General features: G+C 50.5%; 1 protein-coding gene across 2 annotated transcripts in view; it reads right to left on the bottom strand.

Moving 5' to 3' along the window:
- The window catches only part of CACNA1H (calcium voltage-gated channel subunit alpha1 H), a 153,552-nt gene that overhangs the window by 95,471 nt on the left and 31,187 nt on the right, over nt 1-26,894 (bottom strand). For both annotated transcript variants that reach the window (XM_077186794.1, XM_077186795.1), the window contains exons 3-6: nt 16,119-16,231; nt 14,497-14,630; nt 11,203-11,300; nt 6,192-6,351 (exon numbers count right to left, since the gene is read on the bottom strand). In XM_077186794.1, the coding sequence (XP_077042909.1) occupies nt 6,192-6,351; nt 11,203-11,300; nt 14,497-14,630; nt 16,119-16,231 (505 nt within the window). The remainder of the gene's footprint in view (nt 1-6,191; nt 6,352-11,202; nt 11,301-14,496; nt 14,631-16,118; nt 16,232-26,894) is intronic.

The raw sequence follows: 26,894 nt of genomic DNA, 5'->3' as shown, positions 1-26,894 counted from the left end.
TTGGGCTCCCTGGAAGGATTTGAAGATGCTTATTTGGGTGGCAGAGCAGCTTCCCAACAAATGCATCCCTCAGGAGGAATCTGATGAGGGGCTGAGGTCCCACAAGGAGGGACCCAGCCAGGGGCCATCTCCCACTCCCTCTGTACCTCCATAAAGAAAGGAAGAGCCCAAATTAATGGGAAAACCGCGTGCTTGCTGCATTTCTGATGGAACTGGCTTGGACAAAGCCGATGGCTCTGTCCCAGCCTGGAGCTGCAGCAGGGCAGGAGCTGCTTTTCCCCGAGCTGTGTCCCAGACCTGGTGCTTTGTGTGCCAGGAGTGTGCTCAGTGTTGGTGAGAGCCTGCAGCACTCGGGGCTGCATCGCTCCAGAGCCAACTTTACCCCGTGTTTTCCCAGCTCCAGGGATCTCAGCTGCTCCATAATCACCCCGAGATAAGGGAGAGGCAGCACACACATTGTAAAAGATGTGGGCAGAAGATAACCAGGTAATTCTCCCAGCCAGGACAGCTCTATTTTTATCTCTCTCTGAACGTCCCTATCTGGTGAAGAGATTTGGCTTTAACAAGTGTTATTCCAGACAATTGCTTGGAATTGCTCTCCCAAAACCCTGGAGCCAAGCAGGAATTGCTCTGCGGCTGCACTTTAAGGAGAGAACAATTGCTGCAGGGCTCAGCTGAGGGAAATCAGCCCTCAGCCACTTCCCTGGGGAATTTGGTTCTGTTCCATGATCCAATTACCCGAGGTGGGTGTGGAGGGTTCAGCAGCTTCAGGAACGGGAGAGGGAAGAGGAGCACGTCCTGGGAATTGGGAATTCTTTGTGCTCAGCAGCCCCTCCTCGCACACCCCGCAGCTCCAGACTAAACTGTGACATCACCTGCGCTGTTTCTGGGCTTGGGATCCAACAAAAACCTGGAAGATGTTTTTCCTCCCCAAGCCTTTTCCTTGCCCTCCCACCAGCTGCTTCCCCGGGAGGAAATTTCCATATGAAACAGGCTGGAGAACGGGCCAGGAGCTGCAGCAGCCGCGTTTGGGAGAACATCAGACACCACCCAGCAGTGCCGCACACAGGGAGGATGAAACGGAGGATTAAAACGCACCAAGATGCAGGAAAATTGGGAAGAGCTGGAGAATTTGGGAGAAGAAGCAGAGAGGAGACACCTGAGAAGTGACTTCAAATCCCAAATGTTCAGGATCTGGCACTGGAGTGAGGCACCCACAGCTGGAGAGGCTCCGTGCATCCCAGGAGTCTCCACTTGGGCAGTTTTGGGATGAAGAATGAAGTGAGGACACAGAGCCCCGGGCTGGGGCCTCAGGAGCTGCACAGAGAAGATCTGGGCACGGATCTGGAGCAGTTTGGTGGCTGGGGGAGGAAAATCAGAGCGGGAGAACAAAGCCCAGCTCTGCTGGGAGGGCTGGGTGAAGCCTGGCTCGGTTCTGAAGGATTTTATCCTCCCTTTCCTTTGCTCTCCTCGCTTTTGCGGCTGTCCCCAAAATAATTTCCGAATTAAAAGTTGTCCCCATGACAAAATCAGTCACCTGGGGGACACTTTCTGCCCAGCATTTCCCTGTCCTTCCAGCTGGGAAGGAGCCACTCCTGTGGGAAGCTCCAACACCACCAGTGAGGGGGGAAGGGACCCAAACTGGCAGCAAATTTCAGACCTTTCTTAAAGCCTTTTCCCCCTTTTTTTATTTCCTGGCAAAACCCAAAAGGGGAAAGAACGAAGGAGAGCAAGAATGAGAAGCAAAAATGCTGCAGAATGAGGGAATCCCCAATATCCCCCAAATAAATGGATGAGTTCTGCCAGGACCTTCCACTTCTTCCTGCCTTCCCTGCTCCTTGCCAACAGGTAGAGACAAATCACTCATTAATGCTAATGAACCCACTAATCAGGAGAGCTCTGGGGGAAAGACAGGGGAAGCCAAGCCTCAGGATGGATCTGTTATCCCACCAGAGAGGATTTCCCAGCTTTTCCCAACCCTGCTCCCTGCACATCTGGATTTCCCTTTCTCTGTCCCTCGGCATGTCCACGTGCAGGAAGGACAGCAGAGGGGCAGGAAAATCCATTTTCCTCCCACTCCTCCTGGATTATCCTCAGCTCCAGCCTCCCCCAGGGGAAGTTTTCCCAGCCCATCCATCCCAGCCACTGGAACACAGCAGGGCACAGCCTGCCCCAGCTGGGGGAGCAGAGGGAGAAGGTGGCATTTGCTCAGCACTCAGGGTGAATTCCCTGCTCTCCCTGCTGAGCAATGCCACCAGCAGCAATTAAACACCTTCCAGACAAATTCCTGAGCCTGCTCCCAGGAGCTGGAGACTGAAAACTCCCACCCCAAGTGTCCCGAGGCAGCAGAGAAACAAAACCCTCCCCAGCTCCCTCCCCTCTCCTGCTTCCGAGCCACTGAGTTCCTTGAAAGGCTCCAGCCTGGAAAATGCTGCTCTGCATCCCAGCACACAGGAGCAGCCCCAGGAGAGGAGCTGGGCCTGACCCCAATTCCTTTATTTCCACTGGGAGCAGCTCAGGAGGGTGGGAAGGAGCCCGAGGGGGGAAAAACCATCCTGGAGATGTCGCCAGGAGCTGCTGGCTCTGCTCTTCCCGCCCAGCACACCAAACCCTCCTCCTTCCCACCAAAGGATTCTTGGGGGATTTCTCCTGCAGCTCCCAGTGCCAGCATCTCCTGGCATTGCTCACAGCCCCCCCTGGAGCTGCTGGGTCCATGCAATCCCAGCTTTTGTAGGATCACTTTGGGTGCGGAGGGAGAGATTCTCCCATGTCCCAGCAAGCAGAGCCCCAGTTCCAACCCACTCCTGCAACAGCCCAGAAATTCCTTCAGAACACCCAGTAAAAATCCTTAAATAACCTCATTCCAGCCCTGTAACAGCACAGCTCTGAACGACAGAGAGAGAAAAGCAGAAATTCCCAACGCACCTCCAAAAATCCCCAAATTTTCTCTCACAATGCGCTCGACACAAAAATAGTTGCTTTACTCGGAGCTGCCAACTTTCAAGGGGGATTGAAAAGAAAAGGTTTCCATGGGGAAAGAAGAATGATGGCAAAAATCAAAGTCAGTCCTTCCATCTGATGCCTCTGGAAGAGCTGAAGGCTCAGGAAGCTGCAGGGCAGAACACAGCAGGGCAAAGCTGGATTTGAAGCAGCTGTTTGGGAGCTCACTTACACCTCCTTTCATCCAGAAAATTTGGGGTTAGCACCCTGCCTTGCTGGCCCCTGGATTTGGTCCAGATCCTCTGTTTAAAGCAGGTTTGGTTTCAGCTGGGAGGGTTTGGCAGCAGCACCAAGGGGAGACCCTCCAATAATTCAGGCTTTCCCTGTCTCCAGGGCTGTAGAGGAAATCAGAGGCAGGATCTCAGCCCCAGCCCCTCCCAGGCTCCTGAAGGGCTGGGAAACCTGTATGCCCTGAGGAATTGTGGATTTCCCACCCCTGGATGTGTTTGAGGCTGGGCTGGAGCAGCCTGGGATGGGGCAAGGTGTCCCTGCCCATGGCAGGGGGGTGGAATGAGAATCTTCAAGGTCCTTTCCAAGCCTGCCCATTCCAGGATTCCATGATCTGCCCAACAGCAGGAAGATGGGAGCCCTGAAGTGTTTTCCAGGTCATTCCATTCCTTTTTTTTCCTTTACAATTTGCTGCTGGTGTGTTAACAGCCCACTGCAAGGGGGAACCATGCCCTGACGCCGGGGTTGAGAGAATGAGTCAGAAATTATTTTAAAAAAAACGGGAATAATTCCATCTGGATTCCCTAAAACTTCCCCACCGAGCTCCAAGAAATAGGGGCAGCTGGAAATGTAGGGACTGGAACATTGCTGGGTTTCTCTAAATTTAAAATAATGCAAAAAGCCCAACCCAGCAACAGCACTCGGGGTGAAGGTACCAGAAAACCCCACATTTCTCCCACTGGCACTGAGCTGGAATTTTCCTGCCCCATTGGCACCCCCATTTCCCCAAATTCCTTTAGAATGCAGCACCTTCCATCACAATAAACCAGAGCCCAATAGCTGAGGGGTGGCAGAACCCATCCCAGGGGGAAGGAGGCGATCCCAGCCAAACCCTTCAAACACAGCTCATCCCAAAACCTTCCCTGGCAGGGAGCAAGCCCTGGTGAGAAAATCCTGTGACCCTAAAACTTCCACAACGAGTTCCAAGAAACAGGGACAGCTGGAAATGCAGGGACCGGAACACTTTGCATCAATTTGAAATTAATGCAAAATTAATAATACCAGAAAATTAAAAATACCAGAAAATTAAAAATACCAGAAAACCCCACATTTCTCCCACCGGCACTGAGCTGGAAGCTGGAATTTTCCTGCCCCATTGGCACCCCCATTTCCCCAAATTCCTTTAGAATGCAGCACCTTCCATCACAATAAACCACAGGAATTGGGCAGAGCCTCCCAAATTCACCTCTCCCAACAGCTGAGGGGTGGCAGAACCCATCCCAGGGGGAAGGAGGCGATTCCAGCCAAACCCCAGCTCATCCCAAAACCTTCTCAGACAAGGAGCAAGCCCTGATAAGAAAATCCAGCGAGGCCTTTGATGCTGCTAATGGCCATTACATAACTGCTGCTTAATGTCTGTGCTTAGAGAACGCTTCCCCTGTGGTTCATCTTGAAAGCTCCACTTCGCAGAAAATCACCAGAAAATCACCGAGCGTCTCGAAACCTGACTCGGAGAGAGCGAGGGGGGCTCGCTGCAGTTAATTACAGCAACGGGGCCACCCAGGCAGGGCTGGAACCGCACAGTTTGGGCTTGGGAATGGCAGCTCCGGGGTCCAGCCGAGCTCGGAGGGGTTGGGTGAGCGGGAAATCGATGCTGGGCGTGCGGGAGAGGGTCGGGGGCATGGGGAGTGGAATCGCACCCATGGCAGGCTCGTGGATTCTCCATCCTGCTGGGATGAGTAAAAGCCACCAGAGCTGGTCCAGAGGACAGGCAGAGGCTGAGGGAGCCCCAGGAGCGAGCAGTGAGAGGCAGGAGCAGGACCTGAGGGATGATCCCTGCCTGTCTTGCAGGCAATCCGAGCGCAGGCAGCAGATGATTACCCAGGGATGTAATTACAGGCTCCATCTCCTCTCGCCGAGCTGGAGCTGCCCTAAGAGCTGGGCTGGGGCATTTCCTCACCTCCGAGCTGCTGACATCTCTGACAGCAGAGCCTTTGGAAGGATTTTTTTCCAGGAAAATTCCCCTTTTCTGTGCTGGCTGTGCTTGGTTTTTTCATCCAGGTGTGTCCTCGCCCCGGGAAGGGGCAGGGGTACAATGGCCCCAGCTCAGGGAGCAGCAAGGGATGCTCCAAAGCCTGGGATGAGCCAGGAACCATCCCCAGCTCCAGCAGCACCTGCCCAGCCCCACCCTGAACCCAGCAGGAGGAGCCCAGGGCTGGCAGCAGGGTCCAAAGGATGAGGCAGATCCAGGATCCATGCAGAGAGCTCAGGAGCAAAAGACAAACAGCAGCAGCACAGCCCAAATCAGGACTAACAGCCTGGGCTGGGCTTAAATCGATCAGCTGGGCCTTGGGCAGGGCTGGGGGGGTCCCAGGTGAGGCTCAGCAGGGTAATGAAGGTTTATTACCAGAGGGGCTGCTCCACACAACTGCCCAGCCTGGAAAATCCCAAAGGAAAATTTGCCTCTTTCAAGTTGGGTTTGATGACCCTGGAGGCGTTTTCCAGCCTTAATGATTCGGGCCCTGCCCATCCCTGGTGCCTGTCCCGCACTCTGAGCTGTGTCCAAATGATTTTAATGCTTCTCACATCCAGTTTCTTATCTTAAATCCCTGACAAGGATTTATCTCTGGGTTTCAGCTGCATCTCCAAATCACCAGCCCCTGCCAGGGGTTGGGGTGTGCTCGGTGACCTGAACTGTTTGGAGAGCTGGGAATTTGTTCTACATCCTCCCAGCTCCCAGAGTCAGGGATCTCAGGCAGAGCTGACCCAGCCCACTCCCATCCTCGTCCTTCAGGTGCAGCAGGAATTCACAAAACCCTCAGGAAATTGCTGACAAATGGGATTTTTTCCAGACCAAAAAGGACCCTGCTGAGCGCTGGGATTTTTCCAGCAGGGGACAGAAAAATCCCCTGCTGGAAAAGGGAGATAAAAGGGAGAGAAATGTGGAGAAAAAAGGGAGAGAAATGTGGAGGAAAAAAAGGGGGGAAAAAAGGTGGAAAATTTTTCCTTTTGCTTGTACTCACATGGCAAAATTCCTGTCTAGGAAGCACCTGTTCCTCAGCAGCCCTGCCCAGAGCTGGACCCCAACAATGCCAAAGATGAAGAAGACGAAGAAGCAGAGGAGGAGGACGTTGCCTAACATAGGCAGAGTGTCCAGCAGCAGCGTGACCAGGATCCTCATACCTGGGGGAGGAGGGAAAACCACGTCAGGATGGGCACAAATCACCATTCCCACCTTGGATGTGCAGCCAGGGCAGAAAAACCAGGATTTGGTGTTTTCCTCTAAATGCTGAGGCTGAAAAGGGAGGTGAAAATGCCAAAGGTTTGGCAGGAAATGGGAATAACAGCAATATCCAGAGGGTGGATTGCAAGGATGGGATTTCCAGGTGTTTTCATTCATTCAACTGCAAGACAGTTTTTTCCTGGAGAAATGCTCCTGGGAATTGTCAAAATATGGATTTGCAATATTGCAAACTCCCCTCATGGATCACAGGAATTGTTTCCCTAAAAACCACGGAGCCCGGGCCTCCACCACAGACAGTTCCTGTTCCATGGAGAACTCCTCTCCTTGCTGGAAAGGAGGGGAAATTTGGATTTTTTTTTTTTTTTTTTTGAGGATGGAAAGCAGGATGCTTTTCCCCCAAGGGTGTTCCTCCCTCCAAGAAAAGCTCTGCTCCCTTTCCCTCCTTGTGCAGAGGCTGTGGGCACCTTCCCACCAACCCCACACCTCTGCCAAGGATCTCCATGAACCCCGAGTTCCTCCAGCCTCTGGTGCCAGGGAAATGCTGATTTCCATGCCAAATATTCCACCTGGAATGTTCCGACAATGGGGTTGGAATTCCTGGTGGTTTTTCCCAATATTGGTGTTGGAATTCTTGGTGATTATTCCCAAAAGGGAGTTGGAATTCCTGGTGGTTATTCCCAAAGCGGGGTTGGAATTCTTGGTGGTTTTTCCCAACACTGGGGTTGGAATTCCTGGTGATTATTCCTAATATTGGTGTTGGAATTCCTGGTAGTTATTTCCAAAGAGGGGTTGGAATTCCTGGTGTTTTTTTCCAAAGGAGGGTTGGAATTCCTGGTGATTATTCCCAATATTGGTGTTGGAATTCCTGGTGGTTATTCCCAACATTGGTGTTGGAATTCCTGGTGGTTATTCCCAACATTGGGGTTGGAATTCCTGGTGGTTTCTTCCAAAGGAGGGTTGGAATTCCTGGTGGTTATTCCCAATATTGGTGTTGGAATTCCTGGTGGTTATTCCCAAAGGGGGGTTGGAATTCCTGGTGGTTTTTCCCAACACTGGGGTTGGAATTCCTGGTGGTTATTCCCAATGTGTCCTGTCACAAAATCATAGAATACCCCAGTGGGAAGGGACACACCAGGCTCCTCAAATCCATCTCCTGGCCCTGCCCAGCACTGTCACCCCCTCGGGAGCAATCCCACATTTTCCTGGCAAATCCATTTCAGGAAAAGCAAGGACACACTCAATCCCCACTGGAACGACAATGCTGGGATTTTCCCCCCTCTCTCACTGATATCCTCCCTCTTTTTTCCAAAAATGGGTAAAATTTCTCTCCCCTGTGCCAGACATTTTTTTTTTCCCCTGCTCAGCTCCTTTTGGTATTTGGGGTTGTTTGGTGGCATCATCCCAGAGATTGGATCCAGCTGTTCCCCAGCCACCCCGGGCTCTCCTTGGAATGCTGAGTGTGCCATGGGAAAAGAGCATCACCAGGGCTGAAACAAGGAGCAGGATTTTCATCCCCATTCCATGGTATGCCTGGTTTAAACGCCCCCAGCAGAATAATAAAAATAAATTTTAAAAATACACAAAAATAAAATTTAAAATAAAACCCCCCAAAATTTATAAAAATAAACAGAAAAATAAACATATAAATAGAAAAATAAATATAAAAATAAACAGAAAAATAAATATAAAAATAAATATAGAAAAAGAAATTAAAATATAATAAATCTAAAAAATAAATATAACAATAAAGATAAAAATAAAGCAGTGAAATGGATTTGAAAAAAAACACCAAACCCAACCTAGTGACCACTGCTGAAAAAAACATCCCTGACTCCAGCCCCTGCCAAGTGAATAAATTGCAGAAATTCCATTTTTCCAGTGGTTTGGAAGGAATCATTTCTAATGGAAATGATGTTTTTATTGGCCAGGGTTCTTCTTTCTTTTCTTAACAAACTGCATTGAGCTGAAAGAATCTCGTGGGTGAATTTATTGTGCCTGGAAGCCACAAGCTGATGGTGCTGGCTGGATCCCAGGGAAGAGCCCAGGAATCCCAGGGATAAATCTCCAGGCTGGTTCTGCCTCTTTCCCTGCATTTAGCACCAGGTTCATCTCCTCTGATCCAGCTGTAAATTTTATCTGGTGGAAAATCCCATTCCCAAGTCCCAGAGCTGGGAGTGTCATGGATGCTGCTGGGTGGGCTGGAATTCCAAGGAATTTTCATGGACGAAAACGTAACCACAAAAATCCACCAAAATCCAGGGATTTTCCCATCCCTTCTCCACAGGTTCTGGAATATTTTGGTCTGAAACAGCAAAATTCTCAATGTTCTGGAGTGGGTGGGGTTGGGCAGGTGGAGGCTGGATGATCTGCCCTCCAGGAATGGGGATATTTCTGGGAATCATTCCTAGGGATCCCAATCCTGGTGCTCAGGTCCCCTTTGGTGGTGCCAGCCCAGCCCAGCTGCTCCTCGGGCACCTCCACTCCAAACATGGATTGAACCCGCTGGATTTCATCCCACAGAATATTAACAACAAAAAAAGGGATATTTTCTATCACCTGCCTGTTGGAAAAATATGGAAATCCCATGGGAAGTGCAGTGAAAAAACCTTGGAAGGCTCGTTTGGTGTCAGGGATCAGGGAGACAAACACAAGCTGGACTCAGAGCAAAATTCCACCTAAAGCTGGAGCTGTTTGGGTCCCTGGAGCTTGGTGTGAATCCTTCAGTTCCCCTGGCTGTGCCCTCAGCCCAGCTGGATCCCAGCTTGAGATTCCCACTGTTCCATGGGAATAGTGAAGGGTTTTGTGGATTTGAAGGAGTTCAGAGGGAGCCTGATCCTCGTCCCAGCCTGGAGGGCTCCGAGCCCAGCCCATGATCCCTCTGCTCCACCCCATCCCCAGAGCTCCAAATTCCAGAGAGAAACTTCCCTGGAACCCCAAATCCCAAAGGGAAATCTCTCTGGAACCCCAAATCTCAGAGGGAAACTTCCCTGGAACCCCAAATCCCAGAGAGAAGTTTCCCTGAATCCCAAATTCCAGAGGGAAACTTCTCTGGAACCCCAAATCCCAGAGGGAAAATTCTCTGGAACCCCAAATCCCAGAGGGAAACTTTGTGTTGTGCTTTCCAAAACCCTGGCAACAAAACCTCGTTAGGAAAACAAAGCTCCAAAGGGTTCCAGGCCCCTTTTGGCCTCTCTTTTTTGTGGCCTTGTTTTTAAGGACCTCACTGTGCAATTCACTGCTTTTGTTCCTTGTTTTCCAGAAAAAAAAAAAAACCCTGTGGAATTGGGAGTTCTGAGAGAAATTTCCAAGGTTCCTGGGTGTAAACATCCATCTGTTCCCTCACATTTTCCTTGGAGGGCCTGGAATCAAACCCCTTCAGGGGGAGGTGGTTGTTTGCCTGTCCTTGGATGTGCTGAATCCAGGCAGGATTTGGGGCTGGCTCCCTCCAACAGAACAGGAAATATCCCTTTTTTAATTTATTTTTCTTTTTTTATTTTTTTTGCCAGGATCCCTGTGATTTCCATCCAATGCTGCTGCATTTTTTGATTGAGGTGGATTTGGGTTGAAAAAGGGTGGAATTGCTGTGGAATGAGCACCTTGCAAAGGCCAGCTCAGCAGCTGGCTGATTCCAGCAGGGAATTATTCCAACGCGGTGCCTCGGATTTAAAATTGGATTTAGAAGCCAAGCAGCTGAAGCCACTTGAAAATGGATTTAGGAGCCACTTGAACTTCCTATCGAGGATGATCCCAATTTTGTTTCACATGGAGCAAACCCTCCCTGGGGTTTTAGCAGCAAGGGAAGCTCCTGAGCTGCTAATCCCAAACATAAAGTCCTGGAAAGATCTTACATACTGAGGAGGGAAAACGAACCCAGCAGGGCAAGAAGATCCCTCTTGGAAGTGACCTTTTCCCTTCCTTTGGAGGAACATTGTTTACTTTGCACCACCAGAGAGTTGTTTTCCCTAGAAAAGTCACAAAAACCTTGGGAAACAGCTCCGAGGGTCGATCCCCTGCTCCCCTGCCCTTTGCTAACACCAATTATGATAATGACGATCTCTAACTCGCCATTAAAAATTAAATTAATTCATTTCCTCTCATTAGCTGCACAAAGCAGAAAGCCAGGTGTGTGTGTGGGGGGGTTATTCCCATGGTTTTCCAGTTTTCCCAAGCTGAGCTCAGAAATCCAGGTGTGGGGAGGGTTATTCCCAAAGTTTTCCAGTTTTCCCAGACCGAGCTCAGAAATTGAGGTGGGGTGAATTTATTCCCTAAGTTTTCCAGTTTTCCCAGTCTGAGCTCTGAAATCCAGGTGTTTGTGGGAGTTATTCCCGTGGTTTTCCAGTTTTCCCAGACTGAGCTCAGAAATTGATGTGGCTTGGGTTTATTCCCAAAATTTTCCAGTTTTCCCAGGCTGAGCTCAGAACCCCAGGTGTGTGGGGAGGGTTATTCCCAAAGTTTTCCCAGCCTGAGCTCAGAAATCAAAATGGGGTGGATTTATTCCCAAAGTTTTCCAGTTTTCCCAGTCTTGAGCACAGAAATCCAGGTGTGTGTGTGGGGAGGGTTATTCCCAAAATTTTCCCAGGCTGAGCTCTGAAATCCAGGTGTGGGGAGGGTTATTCCCAAAGTTTTCCAGTTTTCCCAAGGCCACTCCAGTTTTCTGAGCTCAGAAATCGAGGTGTGTGTGGGGAGGGTTATTCCCAAACTTTTCCCAGGCTGAGCTCAGAAACCCAGGTGTGTTTTGGGGGGGATTATTCCCAAAGTTTTCCAGAGCTGTGCCCAGGGGTGTCACTTACTGGGGACCCTGTTGATGGCGCGCAGGGGCCGCAGGACGCGCACGGTGCGGATGGCGGACAGGCTGACGTTGTGGCCATCCAGGGAATATTCCATCATCCTGCAGGGAAAACAGCACAGCAATCAGCGTGGGGGTGCTCGGGAGAAGCTCAGGAAAAGCTGCCTGCAAGCCCAGGGGTGCTTGGTTGCAATTCCATGTGCCTGTGATTCCATGTGCCCGAAGCAATTCCAGGCTGGATGGGGTTTGGAGCAATCTGGGATGGTTGGAGTTATCCCTGCTCATGGCAGGGGGGGAATGGGATGAGCTTTAAGGTCCCTTCCAGCCTTTACTGCCTTCACTTTGGGGAAAGCAGGATTTTCCTTCCAGGATGTGAAGAAACCTCCAAGGAAGCTGGAGAGGGAAACTCCAGCAGGGATTGTAGTGATAGGAGAAGGGGGAACGGGTTCACACTGAAAGAGGGGAAATTTAGGTGGGATATTGGGAAGGAATTCCTGCCTGTGGGGGTGAGGAGGGCCAGGCACAGATTCCCAGAGAAGCTGTGGCTGCCCCTGGATCCCTGGGAGTGTCCAAGGCCAGGCTGGATGGGGCTTGGAACACTCTGGGATAGTGGGAGGCGTCCCTGCCTATGAGATGATCCTTAAGGTCCCTTCCAACCCAACCCATTCCTTGATTCCCTGACTCTCCAGGACAAGGAGCTGCTCCCCAGCTTTTCTCTCCTCCTGTGACCAAATTTGAATACCCAAACCAACACCAAAAATCCACAAGTCATTTGCTTTCCATTTGATTATTAAGAATAAAGAACATTTTCTCCTTGATTCTTCTTCCCCACTCCTCCTAAACATTTTGGATGGATTGGCACTCAGTAGATGATTCCCTACACTGGAAAATGGGAGGCACAAGGCTTTGGGATGTCTTGGGACCCAAAACTCATCCTGGGAATCTGCAAGATCTCCAGGGACTGGAGGGACCAGGATGCCAAGAGTGGGGTCCTGTTATCAGATTCTACCTGGAAATCCTGAATCCCTTGGAAATGCCCCACAGAAATCCACTGGAGCTGGGAATTTTGGGAGGATTGGCACTTGGTAGGTGATTCCCTACCCTGAAAAACAAGAAGGCACGAGACTTTGGGATCAACAGCTGCAAAACCTTCAGCTGTCAAATCCAAATCATGTCCTGGGGAGCCTGGAATGTCTCCAGGGCCTGGATGCACCAGGAACCTCTGGATTTCAGCTCTCCTGAGCACCATCCCTGCTGCTGGGCTGCAGACAGAGAGCTCACCAGTTCCACAGGGCTTGAAACGTTCCAGGGAACATTTCTGGGGCGAGGAAAACATGAAAGGACTCTGGGAGCTGGAAGGAACTTCAGACACCATCCGTGCCGGAGGCAGGAGCTGTGTTTATTTTGTAGTTCCTCTGCTCCCTTTGGAGCTGCTGCTGAGGCAAACCAGCCCCTCTGAGGAGGCAGAACGGGGCAAACAAAGCTCTGCTGATCACTTGTTCCCTTCTTATCACAAAAAAAAAACCTCGGAATAACTTCAGCACATCCATCCCCTAGCTGGGAAAAGCAGCTTTGTTGTTCCAGTGGTGAGTTCCCTGCTAAAAGCAGCTCCAGTTTTGGGAGCACACGCTGGATTGAAGGGTGGTGGTGGTGGTGAGAGGTGATTCCCAGCGAGATGGGAAATCATAACCAAGGTATGGCTCAAATACACCAGAAACATCTGGAGATGGTCCAGGATCGTCCAGGAGAGGTGGGAAATCATATCCAAGGTACGGCTCAATTCCACCAAAACCATCTGGAGATGGTCCAGGATCAGTCAGGAAGGGGGGGAAATCATATCCAAGGTACAGCTCAAATCCACCAAAACCATCTGGAGATAGCCCAGGATTGGCCAGGGAAGGTGGGAAATCATATCCCAGGTCTGGAGATGGTCTGGGATCAGCCAGGGAAGGGTTTTTTCTTCTTCTCATCTCCAGCCTGAGTAGTGCCACACCTCCAGCAGGGTCTCCTGCTGTTTCCATCCTCCCCAAACATATTCCAGCCATGGAAAGTGGGGAAAAACCTTGGGAAACTCCCAGATGGCCTCACCAGCCACTTTCCCCCTCATTCCAACAGCAAAATTCCCAGTGCCAAAGCTGTCCCTGAGGATGAGCAGAGGGCTCAGCCCTTCTGCCTCCATGGGGTGCCCCAATCCTGGGTTTGGGGGAGCTCTGAGGAGCTGGGGATTTTCTGCTCAACGTGGAAAACCAGCCTCAGTTCCTTGATCAGAATCCTGATCTCCAGTTTTCCCCGCTCTTCCCCTGCCACTCCTCCCTTAAACACCGCAGCAGCTTTATAGGAAAACATAATTAAGGTAAAAATAATTAATAATTAGGGGTTTTTTTTTGTTGTCCCTGATGTTCCTCCTCCAACTGCACCCGAGTTCCAAGGAAGCTCCGCTCAGGAGAGCTCATGTTTTATTCAGGGCACTAAAACTATTCCTAATTGTATGCCAGACAAATAACACAGAGCACAACAAAACCCCATTAGTGCAGGGAAGATGGCACAGCGCTAATGGAAAGGGAAAAACGCCCCAACATATTCCAAGGATGTTTTAATTAACCTCGGGCTGGTCATTAGAAAGGCAGGAATTCAGAAGTCAGGCAGTAATTAAAGCTTTCCATCCCTTCCCAGGATGTACTGAGCAGGTAGGAGAGCCTGGGCTTTCCAAAGCTGTTTATTTATTGGGTAAAAAAATTAGTTTGAGCTTTGCCAAGCTTTTACTCCACTCAGTTATTCCCTGTGGGGGTGAGGGAAGTGGTGTCAAAAGCAGGAGGATCATCCTTGGAGCTGTTTATTAACACATCCTGCACAAACCAGCAGCTGGGGGAGATGGAGTGAAGCTGTAAACCAGGAGGAGTTGGGAATTTGGGTGAACTCCCAGCCAGTTTTTCCCACTGAGGTTTCAACCTTCCTAACGAGGTTTTTGGGCTCAATTCTTGTTCACCCAATCCCTGCCTTGCTCTGCTGCTGGCACGGGGCAGGAGTGGGGCTGAGCTGATTTTTTTTGGAGATAACAGCACTGGGACAGCTCAGGATGTGTTAGGATTAAAGGATTGCTCCAAACCCCCACAGCTCTGCCTGATATTCACCACCCACCCCCAGACCCAGCGTGGTTTTGGGGGTGAGGATTTAAAAAATCAGATTTGGGAGATTCTGCCTCCCAAGGCAGAATTGTGAGAGCCAGCCAGGACAAGGCATGGATTTATTCCCTGGGATTTTCCCTGCCCCAGGAGGAAGGGATGAGGTGGTTGCTGACCCTGCCATGACGATGAAGAAGTCCAGGCGGTTCCAGGTGTCTCCAAGGTAGCACTTCTGCCCAAAGATGCCCAGGGCCACCATCTTGATGACCATTTCCACGGCAAAGAAGGCGAAAATGAAGTCATCAAACGCCTGGAGAGCAGGAAAAGAGGATTTCAGTCAGTCCTGAGTGCTCCCAGCATGGGGACATTCCATGTTCCCGTCACCCAGGTGCCACCTCCCAGCTCCAAAATCAAACCTGCCCCTGGCACAGCTCCTGGCTCATTTCAGGCCTTGGGAAGTGCCCCCAGCTTTTGTTCATCCCCTGGTAAGGCATGAGGGTATCACAGGGCTGGAGCCCCTCTGGAGCCAGGCTGGGAGAGCGGGGAATGTTCCCCTGGAAAAGGCTCCAGGGAAACCTCAGAGCCTAAAGGGGCCTAAAGGGGCTCTAGGAGAGCTGGAGAGGTATTTGTCTTAATTAACCAACTTTCCCTTATTAAACTACACAGAATTTCGCTCTATAACTTCAGTTCATTTAATTACTGACATGCAAACTCCTCCATAATGGAGTTCAGGTTTTCCACCTCACGTGCTGGCCTCCAATCCCTCCTGCAGGCTGTGACAGGGGAGGGATAATGGGGATTTTCCAGCCCTTTCCTGCCTAAAACCTGTCAGGAAATTCCCAAGGCCAGGTTGGACGGGGCTTGGAGCAACCAGGGATGGAACTGGATGAGCTTTAAGGTTCTTCCCAACCAGTTTGGAATTCCATGGAGGATCCCAGTGACCTTTCCGTATGGCTGGGACATTCCAAGGGATGTGGGATCCAAAGGAGCTGAGCAGGTGGGTGATTTGGGGTTGGGAGTGAGGGAAGCCAGGGGAAGGTGCAGGGAGCCAAGGAGCCACCCACACAGCAGATGCCCTGGGATGTGCTTCCAAAGCTGCTCCAGCAGGCAGTGAGGGGACACCAGGAGGGACAAGGGGACAGGCCTGATGTCCCCTGAGCTCGGGGCCGGGGGCTCTGGATGGGGGAGGATTCCCAAAGGACTTCTCCTGGCACGCTGAGGAGTTCAGGACGGGCTCACCCCGTGCTGTTTCCTCATGGAGAAGGGAAAGGGGACGGAGTGGCAAGGGCAGTCCTGGTGCCACGTGGCACGGAGCAATCCCAGCAGGAGCTGGCAGGGATGGAACTGCCAGAGAGAGGAACCATGAGGGAGGTTCCCACCCCTGGAATCCTGGAATGGTTTGGGTTGGGAAGGACCCTAAAGCCCATCCAGTGCCACCCTGCCGTGGGGACACCTTCCATGGGTGCTCCAAGCCCTGTCCAGCCTGGCCTAGGACACTTCCAGGGATGGGAGCCCACGAGTTTTGTGGTGTCCAAGGAATCCAGTGGGATCTGCCTTCCCACTTCTGAGCCCTTGTTAAGGATGGAGAGGAAGGACCTGGCTGGGACAGATCCACATCAGCCTTTAGGCTCACCCCAAGCAGGTCCCACACAGGCCGGGCTTTGTGGAAAACCCATCCCAGCTCTGTGGGAAAGCTTTTCCTGGGGAAAAGGAACACGATGGGGCTCCCATCTCCCAGAGCAGCCACCCCAGCCCTGCATCCCACAAACCCCAGGGATCCGGGGCCGTGGGTCCTCACCTCCAGGATGGTGCAGCGCTCGGACTGGCACTCCACGTCCTCGCAGGGCTGGAACATGCCCAGGGTGACGCAGTTGAGCAGGATCACCAGCATGCTCACGTGCTCGAACCAGGTGGCACCGGGTTAAGGACAGCACGGCTTCGGCAGGGCACGCCTCCAAACCCTCCTCCCATCCAAACCCTTCTCCCGGGCTATTCCCAGCTCCAAATCCCGGGTTTCGGCAGAGAATCACCCCACAGCAAGAGAGCAGCTCAAGGGCATCACCACCGGAGCGGTGCCCAGTTCCTTGTGCCAACCCTGCTCTCCTGGATTCCCTCTGGAGCTGTGGGAATGAGGGTCTCCCATTCCAACCCCATTCCCACATCTCCAGAAGGCAGAGATTGGAGAGATTCCACTCTGAGATTCACATCCTCATGGGAATGAGGTTCTCCCATTCCAACCTCATTCCCAAAACTCAAGGAACGACAGATTCCACTCTGAGATCCACATCCTCATGGAAATGGGGTTCTCCCATTCCAACCCCATTCCCACATCTCAAGGGATGATAGATTCCACTCTGAGATCCACATTCTAATGGGAATGAGGTTCTCCTATTCCAATCCCATTTCCACATCTCCAGAAGGGACAGATTCCACTCTGAGATCCACATCCTGATGGGAAAGGGGTTCTCATTCCAACCACATTCCCAGATTTCCAGAAGGGACAGATTCCACTCTGAGATCCACACCCTGATGGGAAAGAGGTTCTCATTCCAACCCCATTCCCACATCTCAAGGAAGGACAAATTTCACATCCTGGTGGACAAAGACAAAACAGAGCCAAGCTGGTGAGGCCAAGGATGGGAATGTTGGGATTCAGGATGCAGAGGGCATGAAAAAGAAGGAAAGGGCTCCCAGCTGGATGTCTCCAGCCTCCAAAATTCCCTCATATTCCTTACAGGATCCACCAGTGCTCAATTAACCGATAATTAATTGATCTAAGTAGGAAGTGGTGATTTGCATCAGTGCAAAATAGGCCCAAAGTTGCTGTTTGCTGCCGGCAGGACAATTAAAAATCCCACAAAAAGAAGGAATAATTCCACAAATTAAGCAGGAACGAGAGAACTGTTTCTAGGGAAAATAATTGGAAACATCTGGATGTGAATAAACCTTTGTGCTTCCAAACCCACACCTGGGGGAGGCAGAGAGAGGCACAGACATTGAATTATTTCTGATAACAGCAATTCCTGGATAAAAAACCTCCCATGTTTATTCCTTAGGAATATTTTATCTGGGATTTTATCTGCTCAGGATAAAATTCATTGCAGCAGATCAGAGCTTCAGTCTCAAACTGGTTTTGCACATTCTTATTCAGCCAGATGAAAAAAAAAAAAAAAAAGGCAAAAATCAGTGGGGTCAAATCTTACAGCTCCCTAAAATCTGCTCCCAAAAACCAAGTTCTTATTTTAGAGGGGCTTTAATTGGAAAAGAAATTTAATTTAATTTTAAAAACTAATTAATTATAAAAATTTAATTCAGAGCTGGGAACACCTTTTGTTTCCCGTGGGATTAATGCCAGGGAAATCCCTCACTGGAGAGCAGGATTACTCCCAGAGCTCTGCCCTAATGGGGCTGAGCTTTATAATAAATAATAATAAATTTCCTGGCAGAAATTGAAGGGAATTTTCATTCACTGCCCCTTCCTTACCCCTGGAGCCCCAAAACCTGGGATTGAACCTGATTTCCTACTTTTCCAGAACCTTCCAAAGGCATCCAGGCTCTAGCAGCCCCATGGAGATGTCCCAAAAAAATCCCCTGGGGTGGGGTGGGGATGGGGCGATGCTGCTCGGCAGGGTGGGATTAGGGATCACATTCCCAGGGATGAAAAACCCAATTCTGGTAGGATGGGAAACCCCCAGAGGAGGAGAAAAAAAAAAAAGTGAGGAAATGGTGAAAAAAGTCCTGGAGCAGCACAAAAGAGCCAGGATGTGACTGGAGAGGGAATTCCCACAGAACATCCTTGGGGATGTTCCCGGAGTGCTTTTCCAGCAGGGGAGCCAGGGAAGGTGAGGGATGGCACAAATTCCTCCCGGCAAATCCCCTAAAAGCGGGAACGCGGCCGTTGCCATGGCAACGGCGGCTCGGGCAACTTCCCAAATCCTTGGGAAGAGAAAGAGCCAAGGGGGATCCGCGCTGGAGGCAGAGAGGATCCCAAAGGGAGCGCTCAGTATTTCCCCCTCTGGTAGAAATTCCAGGGAAAAGACATCTCAGAACACCTGGGCCAAGCTCGGAATCCCAGATTCCAAATTCCCAGATGGATTCCCTTTGGGAAGGGGCTCCTGGTTTCTTTGAGGGCTCCACAGCAGCTCTTAGACTGAAACTTAGTCCCGAGTTTAAAAGCGGCACCGCAAAACCCAGGCTCCATTCCTGACGCTCCTGACTCTCCCAGGGAAACTCTCCTGGTGCTCCCCGCCAGTTTCATGTGGGATTTATGGGATTTATTTTCCCATAATATTATTTTTAAGCCACTCAGTGGATTTTAAGCTGTTATTTTCCACTGCCAAATCCGCCGGGATCTGGCAGCCTCCTGGCTATTATGGATCTCCACCATCCCTCTCCCAAATCCTACAAACATTCCTGCAAAAAGAAAATCTGGGATGGCATCACCACTGTGATAAATCCACAACTTTCATCCCATGCTTGGAATGAAGGACACAATTCCCAAAGTCCCAGGTGCTCCAGAGGGAGCAGCTCCATTTAGAAATTCCCAATCCCAATCCTCATTCCACATGGGAGAGAGGCTGGAGCCACAGGCCTGACACCCAGGAACTGAACAGAAGCAAGATCATGGCACTATTTTCCCATAATCTTATTATTTTTAAGCCACTCAGGGGATTTTGGAGACTTAACCCATGATTTTAACCCCTGGGATTTGGCGGGATCCTGGTTATTATGGATCTGTCCCCAGGCTGAGGAAAATCCCAAAGCCATAAATCCCAGTTTGGGTCCAAGAAAAACCAAATATTTACAGGAGGAGCCGCCAAGGGAAGTTTCAGTTTGGGTGGTTTGAGATGTGAGTAATGCACGGAATACAAACACAAATCCTGGGAATTCCAGAGCGTTCCAGGGATGTCCTGCTCCTCTGAGAGCAGAGGGATTGGGTGGGGAATGTGGGAAGGGGAAAGGGATAGAAAAAAAGGGGGAGAAAAAAGGGAATTTATAATAAATTATAAATTATAATAATTTATTATTAGTTATTATAAAGTATAATTTATTATTACACTCAATTATAAATTATAATAATTTATTATACTTTATTATAAAGTACAATAATTTATTATAATAATTTATTTTAAATTATAATAATTTATTTTTATAGTTTATTCTAAAATATAATAATTTATTCTAAATACGTTATTTTAACCTTTATAATATTTATAAAATAAAATAGAACCAGATCAAACAAAAATAAAAGCTATAATAATAGATAATAGTAATATATAATAACATGCTAATAAAATAGCAGTGCAGATAATGATTATAGTGATGATGATGACAATTAATAATTATGGTAATAACGATGATCAAGTTAATAATAGCACAGTGAGTGGAGGAACAAAGGGTAGGGATGATCCAGAGGAGGAGCCACAACCCAACACCAGGGTCCTGTGCCACCTGGTCCCCAAATTGCCACCCTGCTGTCCCCAGCACCCTGGGAATGAGGGTGGTTAAAAGAGGTGACAAGGAGCAAAAAAAGGGACAATAGTAATGCCAATTGTTCAGGAAAATGGGGTTTTGGAGGCAGGGTCAGCACCCAGCAGAGCCAAATGTCACCTGCTGCCAAAATTGCTGAGGACAGCCTGAGCTGGGGATGAGATGTCCCCGGGAATGAGCGTGGCTGGAAAAGGTGACAAAGAGCAAAAAAAGGGACAATAATAACGGCAACCTTTCCAGGAATTGTGATTTTGGAGGCAGAGTCAGCAGAGCCCATGTCCCCCCCAGGCAGGACGCGTGGAATTCCCAGAAAATGTTCATCAAAGCCAACCCAGGGCTGCTCCTGGAGTGTGGGGTTTATTTAGGGCAGAAATTCATTCCTGCTCAGCCCTGAGCTCTGGCAGCTCCTGGGTTTGATCCCGTGCCTGCTGTGCCCCCTGAGCAGGGCTCTCACTGCCTGGGTGACATTTGGTGGCTTTGGGGGTCACCAGTGGCCTTGGCAGTGCTGGGTTAATTCCATCTCAGAGAGCTTTTCCTGAATAATTCTGGGATTCTCTCTTGGCCTTTGCTCTTCAACTGGGCATGAACCCCAACCTAAGCAGCTCCTGAAGGATTTTTTCCCTCTCTTCCCAAGGATTTTTCTATGTCCATCCCGGGGATTTTTTCCCTCTATTCCCAAGGATTTTTCCATGTGCATCCCAGGGATTTTTTCCCTCTGTTCCCAAGGATTTTTCCATGTGCTCCCCAGGGATTTTTCCCCTCTGTTCCCAAGGATTTTTCCATGTGCTCCCCAGGGATTTTTTCCCCTGTTCCCAAGGATTTTTCTATGTGCATCCCAGGGATTTTTTCCCTCTGTTCCCAAGGATTTTTCCATGTGCATCCCAGGGATTTTCCCCCTCTGCTCCCCAGGGAATGTCCAGGGCACAGCACCCAGTGCCCACCTGGCCGTGCCAGCTCCTGGCACACCCACCCAGGGACAGATGGATTTATCCTGTGCCATTCCCAACGACCCTTCCTGGAGTTACCCAGCAGAAAAATTATTTTACAGCCATAACTGAGGAGAAGGCAAAGCAGGCACAGCCTGGCCCCAAATTTGGGGAAGGGGCAGCAGCAGGGGGAGGCTGGCAGCATTCCCAGCAGCATTCCCAGCCCCGGGCTGGAGCTGGATCCAGAGCAGCCACACGTTCCTGCTGCTCTGTCCCCAACATCTGCTGCAGCCTCGTGCTGGGCTGCAGGACACAAATCCCTCCCAAAGCCGGCTCCAGACAGGGAATGCCCTTTTCACCCCGGGAATGGTGCTCCCAGCTTCCACAGCTCCTGCTGGGCTGGGCATTGGGATCACCTCCAGGCCCTGTCATGCTCCAGGAGCTCTTTTCCCAGCTTTTCCCTGGCTCTGGATGTGCAGAGCTCAGTGGGGCTTTTCCAGCCACAGCCCCGAGCCTGGAGTGGAGCCCTCGGTGGGCTGGGCCTGGGGGTGAGTGTGGCTGAAAGAGGGGACAAGGGACAAAAGAAAATGGGATTTTGGCGCTTTCCAGCTTTCTGTTCCCTGCCTGAGCACCCTGGGCTCCCACAGGACACATCTGGATCTCAGGGTGTCTGTGCAGGGCCAGGAGTTGGATCCTTGGGGATCCCTTCCAGCCCAGGGGATTCCAGGATTCTGATTTTGAGGAATTTTCCATCCATAACACCCCTATAATCCTGCAACCCTGGAACTCTTCATGATCTGTCCCCTCCAGGCTCCTTTTTCCAAGGGAGATCCTGGGATTTTTTTCATTTTGATTTTAATTCAGCTGGGAAAATTCCAGTGCCATTCCCAAAGAGCCAGAATTCCGCGATGGATTTGCAGGAGCAGCAGCATCCTGGGTAAATATTTCCCAGAAAACCACCTCTGTCCCTGCTGGAGGTTTGGATTCCTGGATAAATATTTCCCAGGGATTCCCAGGTTCTCCCTCCTTTTCTCAGGCTGGATTTGGGATGGCTGAATCCGCCCAGGAGCTGTGACACATCCCTGAGCTGCAGCAGCACAATCCCAACATAAACACATTCCCACACATCCCAGAGATGTTGTTTCTATCCTGGGGATTCCCAGGCTGCTGTGGGATCCCAGACAGGCTCCTGATCTTTAATTCTCTGTGTGAGTAATGCCTTTCCCCGCTCCTCACCCCAAACGCTCTTTCATCCTCTCCCTGTGCTTCTCCTCCCTCTGGATTTATTCCCTTTCATCCCAGCTCTGCCACGATGACAAACCCAAAATGCCAGAGGAAATGAGGCACAGGCAGATGCAGCAGGGATATCTGAGATAACCACAGATCCCACATCCAATCTACCCCAAAACCAGGGAATTGGCCCTGAATCTCCTCCCAGGAGCTGCTCCACAGGGAGTGGATGCAGGAATTTGGGGAGAAATCCACAGTGGCAGCTGAGAATCCCTGGGTTCCCTGCTGGAGCTGAATCTGTGGCAGGTTCCAAATGGATGAAGGACGAATTAATTTAGGGAAAATGAGGATTGGGATGGTTTTATCCTGGAGGATTTAACTCCTGGATTTAATCTGTCACCAGGACAAATCCATGGACTCCCCCCCATCCCTCTGCTCCACAGCCTGAAAATGATTCCACCACAGCATTGTGGCTCCCTGGATATCCCCAAATCCCACGGAGAACACCCCATTCAGTGCTTCCTCATGCAGAGCCCCTCTGGAATTCTCTCCCACCCAGCCAGGGACTGGAATCCCACCTCCGAATGGGCTCAGGATGTCACAGTGGGAAGAGGGGAAATGCCCTGGAAGTGACTTTTGCAGCCATCTGTGCCCCAAGAGCTGTCCTGGGTGGCCACACCAGGAAAAGCTCCCACCAGCCTGGATTTCTCCCTGGGCTGTCTCTTCCTTCAGCCTCCAGCTGGAATATCCCCAAAAATAAATCCAAAAAAGCATCTCAAGGTGCAGCTGGCAGAAAGGAAGGAGCCCTGGCCATCCCTTTGGAGCTGAGGGAAAAGGAGCCAGCAGATTTCCAGGCCACGGGAGGTTCAGCTGTGGAGTTTCTAACCCAAAATTCCAGGTTTGCAGCTGGAGGGCAGCTCCAGGAAAAGCCAGCTGGAAAAGAGGGATGCACATCCCACTGAGGGCCTGATCCAGGTGGTTCTGAGCAGGACAGAACCTCATCCTGAGGCGGGGAGGGGGTCTGGGATAAAAATGCTGCTGGAGATGGGATTTCCTTCACCACAATTCCCAGCTATCTGTGCCCATCAGGCGCTGTCACACAGACCAGTTCAGTCACTCCATAAATCACCCAGAAAAGCTCCTTTTTCCCCTCTAAAAATCCATCATCCCAGCAGCTGCTCCCAGTAACACCAGCAAGGCCCAGTGGCTGCTCCCTGAGCCAGCCCCATCCATCCCCACTCCAGGCAGACACGCAGGATTCCCCCCAAAAACCCTGGAGTGGCTCCAAGCTCAATTCCAGCCCTAATTCCAAGGGAAGCTCTCCCAGAGCTCAGCTCCAAGAGGTTTTGTAAACAAAGCCGCCAAACAAAAGACTCCCAAAGCTCGGCATTAATGAAAAAGTTACTGGGCTGCTTTTTCCCCCTTTTTTTCTTTTCACACAGCAATAAAAGAAAGCTCCCGATAAAACTCCCCCTGCAGCGTTTGCAGCCCAAACAAGGAGGCTGTGGTGCCACATGAGGAGCGAGGAGTGGGAGCTGCTAAGAGGTGACAAAATCCCTTTTTTCCCCACCCTTTTTCCCAAGATCTCCTCCCTCAGAATCACCAGGATTTCCCTGCAGGATCCTCCCAGGTGCTGCCACAAACAGCACAAGAGCACAGAGTGAGCAGAGAAATGTGGGGCTGGATCCAGGAGGAATTTGGGAGTAGCTTCTCCCTCCTGCTGCTAATTAAGGCCCTGGCACTAATAAGGCCCTGCTTGTTAGCAGGGGGCTCAGGGAGCTGCAGCTGGCACAGGGGGCAGTGCCAGGGCTGGGGGTGTTTCCTTAGGGAGGGATCACGACAGGGGAAAAATCCCAGACCATCGTTTATAAAATTATTTGTAAAATTTATAATTTTACTTTATAAAATTAAAAGGTATAAAATTCCAGGAACACTTGTCTTGGAGAGCAACAGGTTCCAGCCAGGCCTGGATAAGCCAGGCTTTAAATTGGGATGGAAATCCTGTGGATTTGTCCCATCTTCCCACATGTTTGCATCCTGAGGGTGCTGCAGGGAACAGATTTTTGCTCTGAGCACTGATGGATATTTTAATGTTGAGCTGCAGCCCTGAGTGATGGCATTTAGGGTTTAGTCCTGGCTCAAGCACATGTGTAAACCCAACCAGAGCTGGCCCAAATCCAGCAGAGCACTTAAACCAACGCTTTCATGTGGATTTCACCCAGGTTCAGAGCAGGCAGGGCTGGAAATGGAAGGTGAGGATGAAGCAGCAGGAGGGGAGGATGTGATGGAGCAGGAGAGGAATTCCCAGGAAGCAAAGAAGGACAGGAATTGGTGGCCCAGCAAAGATGAACCTGAATGTCTCAAGTCCTGCCAGGGCAGTGTTCATGATCTCCATTTCCTCCTTCCACAGAGCACTGCTGGGGGGAGATTTCCAAGAGGGAATCACTCCAAGCTGTCTGCTGGAATTGGGAAATTCTGTGTGCAGGAAGAACAACCCAAATCAGGTTTTTTTTTCCTCTCTCAGTAACAGAGCAAAGCTAAAGCAAGGCTGGGAATCAAAGCTGAAGGAATCCCAGGACTCCCAGAGCTCCAGGCTGAGCATAGCCAGCCACAAACACGAGCTCCAATCAGCAATTCCCACCTCAGGCTGAACTTTCTGGAGCTGCCTGTGCCAAACTCCTTTTGTCAGATACAAATCCCAACATTAGTCAGGTATAAATTCACTTCCAAGCACAGCCAGGCTGGGAAAAATCCGAAGAGGCACCGGGAAGGAGCTGCCAGGGCAATCCTTGGAAAGGCCTTGTGCTGCTCCCCTGGGAGAACACCTCCCATGGATTTCATTCCAACACAATTCCACGTTCCAGCCATTATAAATCCAGGGAATACCTCATCCCGCTTCTCTGGGCTCATCCTGGGAGGTTTGAGCTGCAGCCATGACCTCCAAACCCTGCTGAGGGCAGGATCCGTGTTCATTAGGGCTGCAATTAACGCTGCTAAATGAGTTTGGGGCCTCCCAGGCCTGCAGGTGCTCAGCAGGGCCAGAGCTACCCAAGTCGGATGAGAAAATCCCAGAAAATCCCAGAGGAGGCACTCATGGAAAGTTCTGAAGAACCTGAAGGGTGCCAGGGTCTGCACTTCCCAATGGCCTTGATTTTGGGAGAATCCAGGCTGGGAAAAGCTCCTGGGGCAGCTCAGACCCAGCACTGGGGGCCGGAGCTCAGGTGGGAATTCCCGTGAGGAAATTCAGGCGCTGTCTCTGCTCCAATCCCTGGATCCCTGCAGCTCCATCAAAGCATCAGGGTAGGAAGGAAATGAGGATTTGATGGAACTGTGTTTGCAGCAGAGCAGGGGCAGCAAGGGCAGGTGCAGATATGGATCCACCTCCTGCGCCTGGCTGGAGCTCAGCAGCATCCACAGATCTCCCTTTCCCATCTCTTCTGAGCGTGGATTCCTCAGGGGAGATTCCAATTAAACCCAAACTCTGCCCCAGAAAAATCCCAGCGCCTGCAGAGAGGGAAGGACAGCAGGAGGACAAAGTGCTCCCGCTCTGGATGGTGGCCCTGGAGGTCACCTTGGTCTGCTCTGCCCATCAGGATGGAGCTGCTTTGAATTCAGACCTGGGAAGGAGGAGCTGGGGAGGAGGTGGCTGCACCATGGAAAGGGAATTTTGGCTCAGAGCTTTTCCCCGGGGATTTTTTGCTCTGAAACCTCCAAAAGCAGCTCAAGTCCTCTGTAAACCTCAAGTCCAGTTTGCCTTTAGGATGAGCCTAAATCAGCAAATGAGAGAATTTTAAATACGGGGGCAAAAGCTGAGCTTTGGCCTCTGAAGTTTGGAGCCCTCCACAGCTCCCATCGATTCTTTGGGAATATTAATATTAAATATTAATAATTAACCAAGTCCCACTGCCTTATCTCTCCTCATCCCCTGCAGTGCCACGTCCCTGTCTGGCAGATCTGAAAGGAGCTGGGAGTGACAGAAAATGGGGACATTTGGGGACAGTGTTGGAATAGATAAAAACATCCCACTCCTTCCTTTCTCCTGCTCCTGATTTATTCTGCTCTCCCATTTATTCTGTTCCCACATTTATTCTGTTTTCACATCTCCTGGCAGCTGTTTTGCCATGACAAAGTTTCATCTTCCCCAAAACACAGAAACACGAGGCCCCTTTGAATCAGGACTCAACAGCCCTTTGAAGGATTAAAAATGAAGGAGAAATCAAGGAAAAATCTGAGGTTTTTTCCCCTCACAAGTGCTCCCTGCACATTAAATCTCGGATGGAGGCCAAGGTGGAGAGGGAATATTTTGATATTGGGGAAGATGGTGCCAAAGGAGATGCGGCTGCTGTGGGGATGGCCAGGGAAGAGCTGAAGAAATAATTTGAAAGAGTAAAGCCAGACTTAAACTAAATCCCCACAGGGTAAACCAGGCAGATCAGGAATCTGCTGTGCCTGAGGGAAATGAGGAATTCTGAGCCCGTTCTCCCTCTTTCCAGGTTCCAGAAACAAACATGGAGCACACCCTGGTCCAAAAAATCCATCCCTGGAAGTGTCCCTGGCTTCAGTTTTGGGAGCTGGTGCAGCTGTGACAACACTGAGACACATTTGGATGGGAGTGGTGCCTCCCTTCCCAAACTGCCTGGGAGCTTTGGGAATGCAGAGCCTTGATCCCAATCCTTGGACATGTCCATCCCCCCCCTCTCATTCAATCCCTCTCTCTTTGTTTTTTGAGGGATTGGCAGAACTGGGGGGAAAAAGACCTGGAAAATGACACAATTTTAGATCCATGAGGAATTTGGACTTGCAGAGCTTTGGGAATGAGCAATTTATGGAGCAGCAGATATAAACCCCATCCTGGGATTCCCTCTCACCAGTGGGGAATTCTGCCTTGGGCCTTTCCTTGACTGGGAATTGTGACTTATTGGGAGCCC

The sequence above is a fragment of the Agelaius phoeniceus genome, chromosome 16 (genome assembly GCF_051311805.1).
Source record: "Agelaius phoeniceus isolate bAgePho1 chromosome 16, bAgePho1.hap1, whole genome shotgun sequence".
In the NCBI taxonomy this organism is placed as follows: domain Eukaryota; kingdom Metazoa; phylum Chordata; class Aves; order Passeriformes; family Icteridae; genus Agelaius; species Agelaius phoeniceus.
This window is presented reverse-complemented; position numbering and strand designations above follow the sequence as displayed.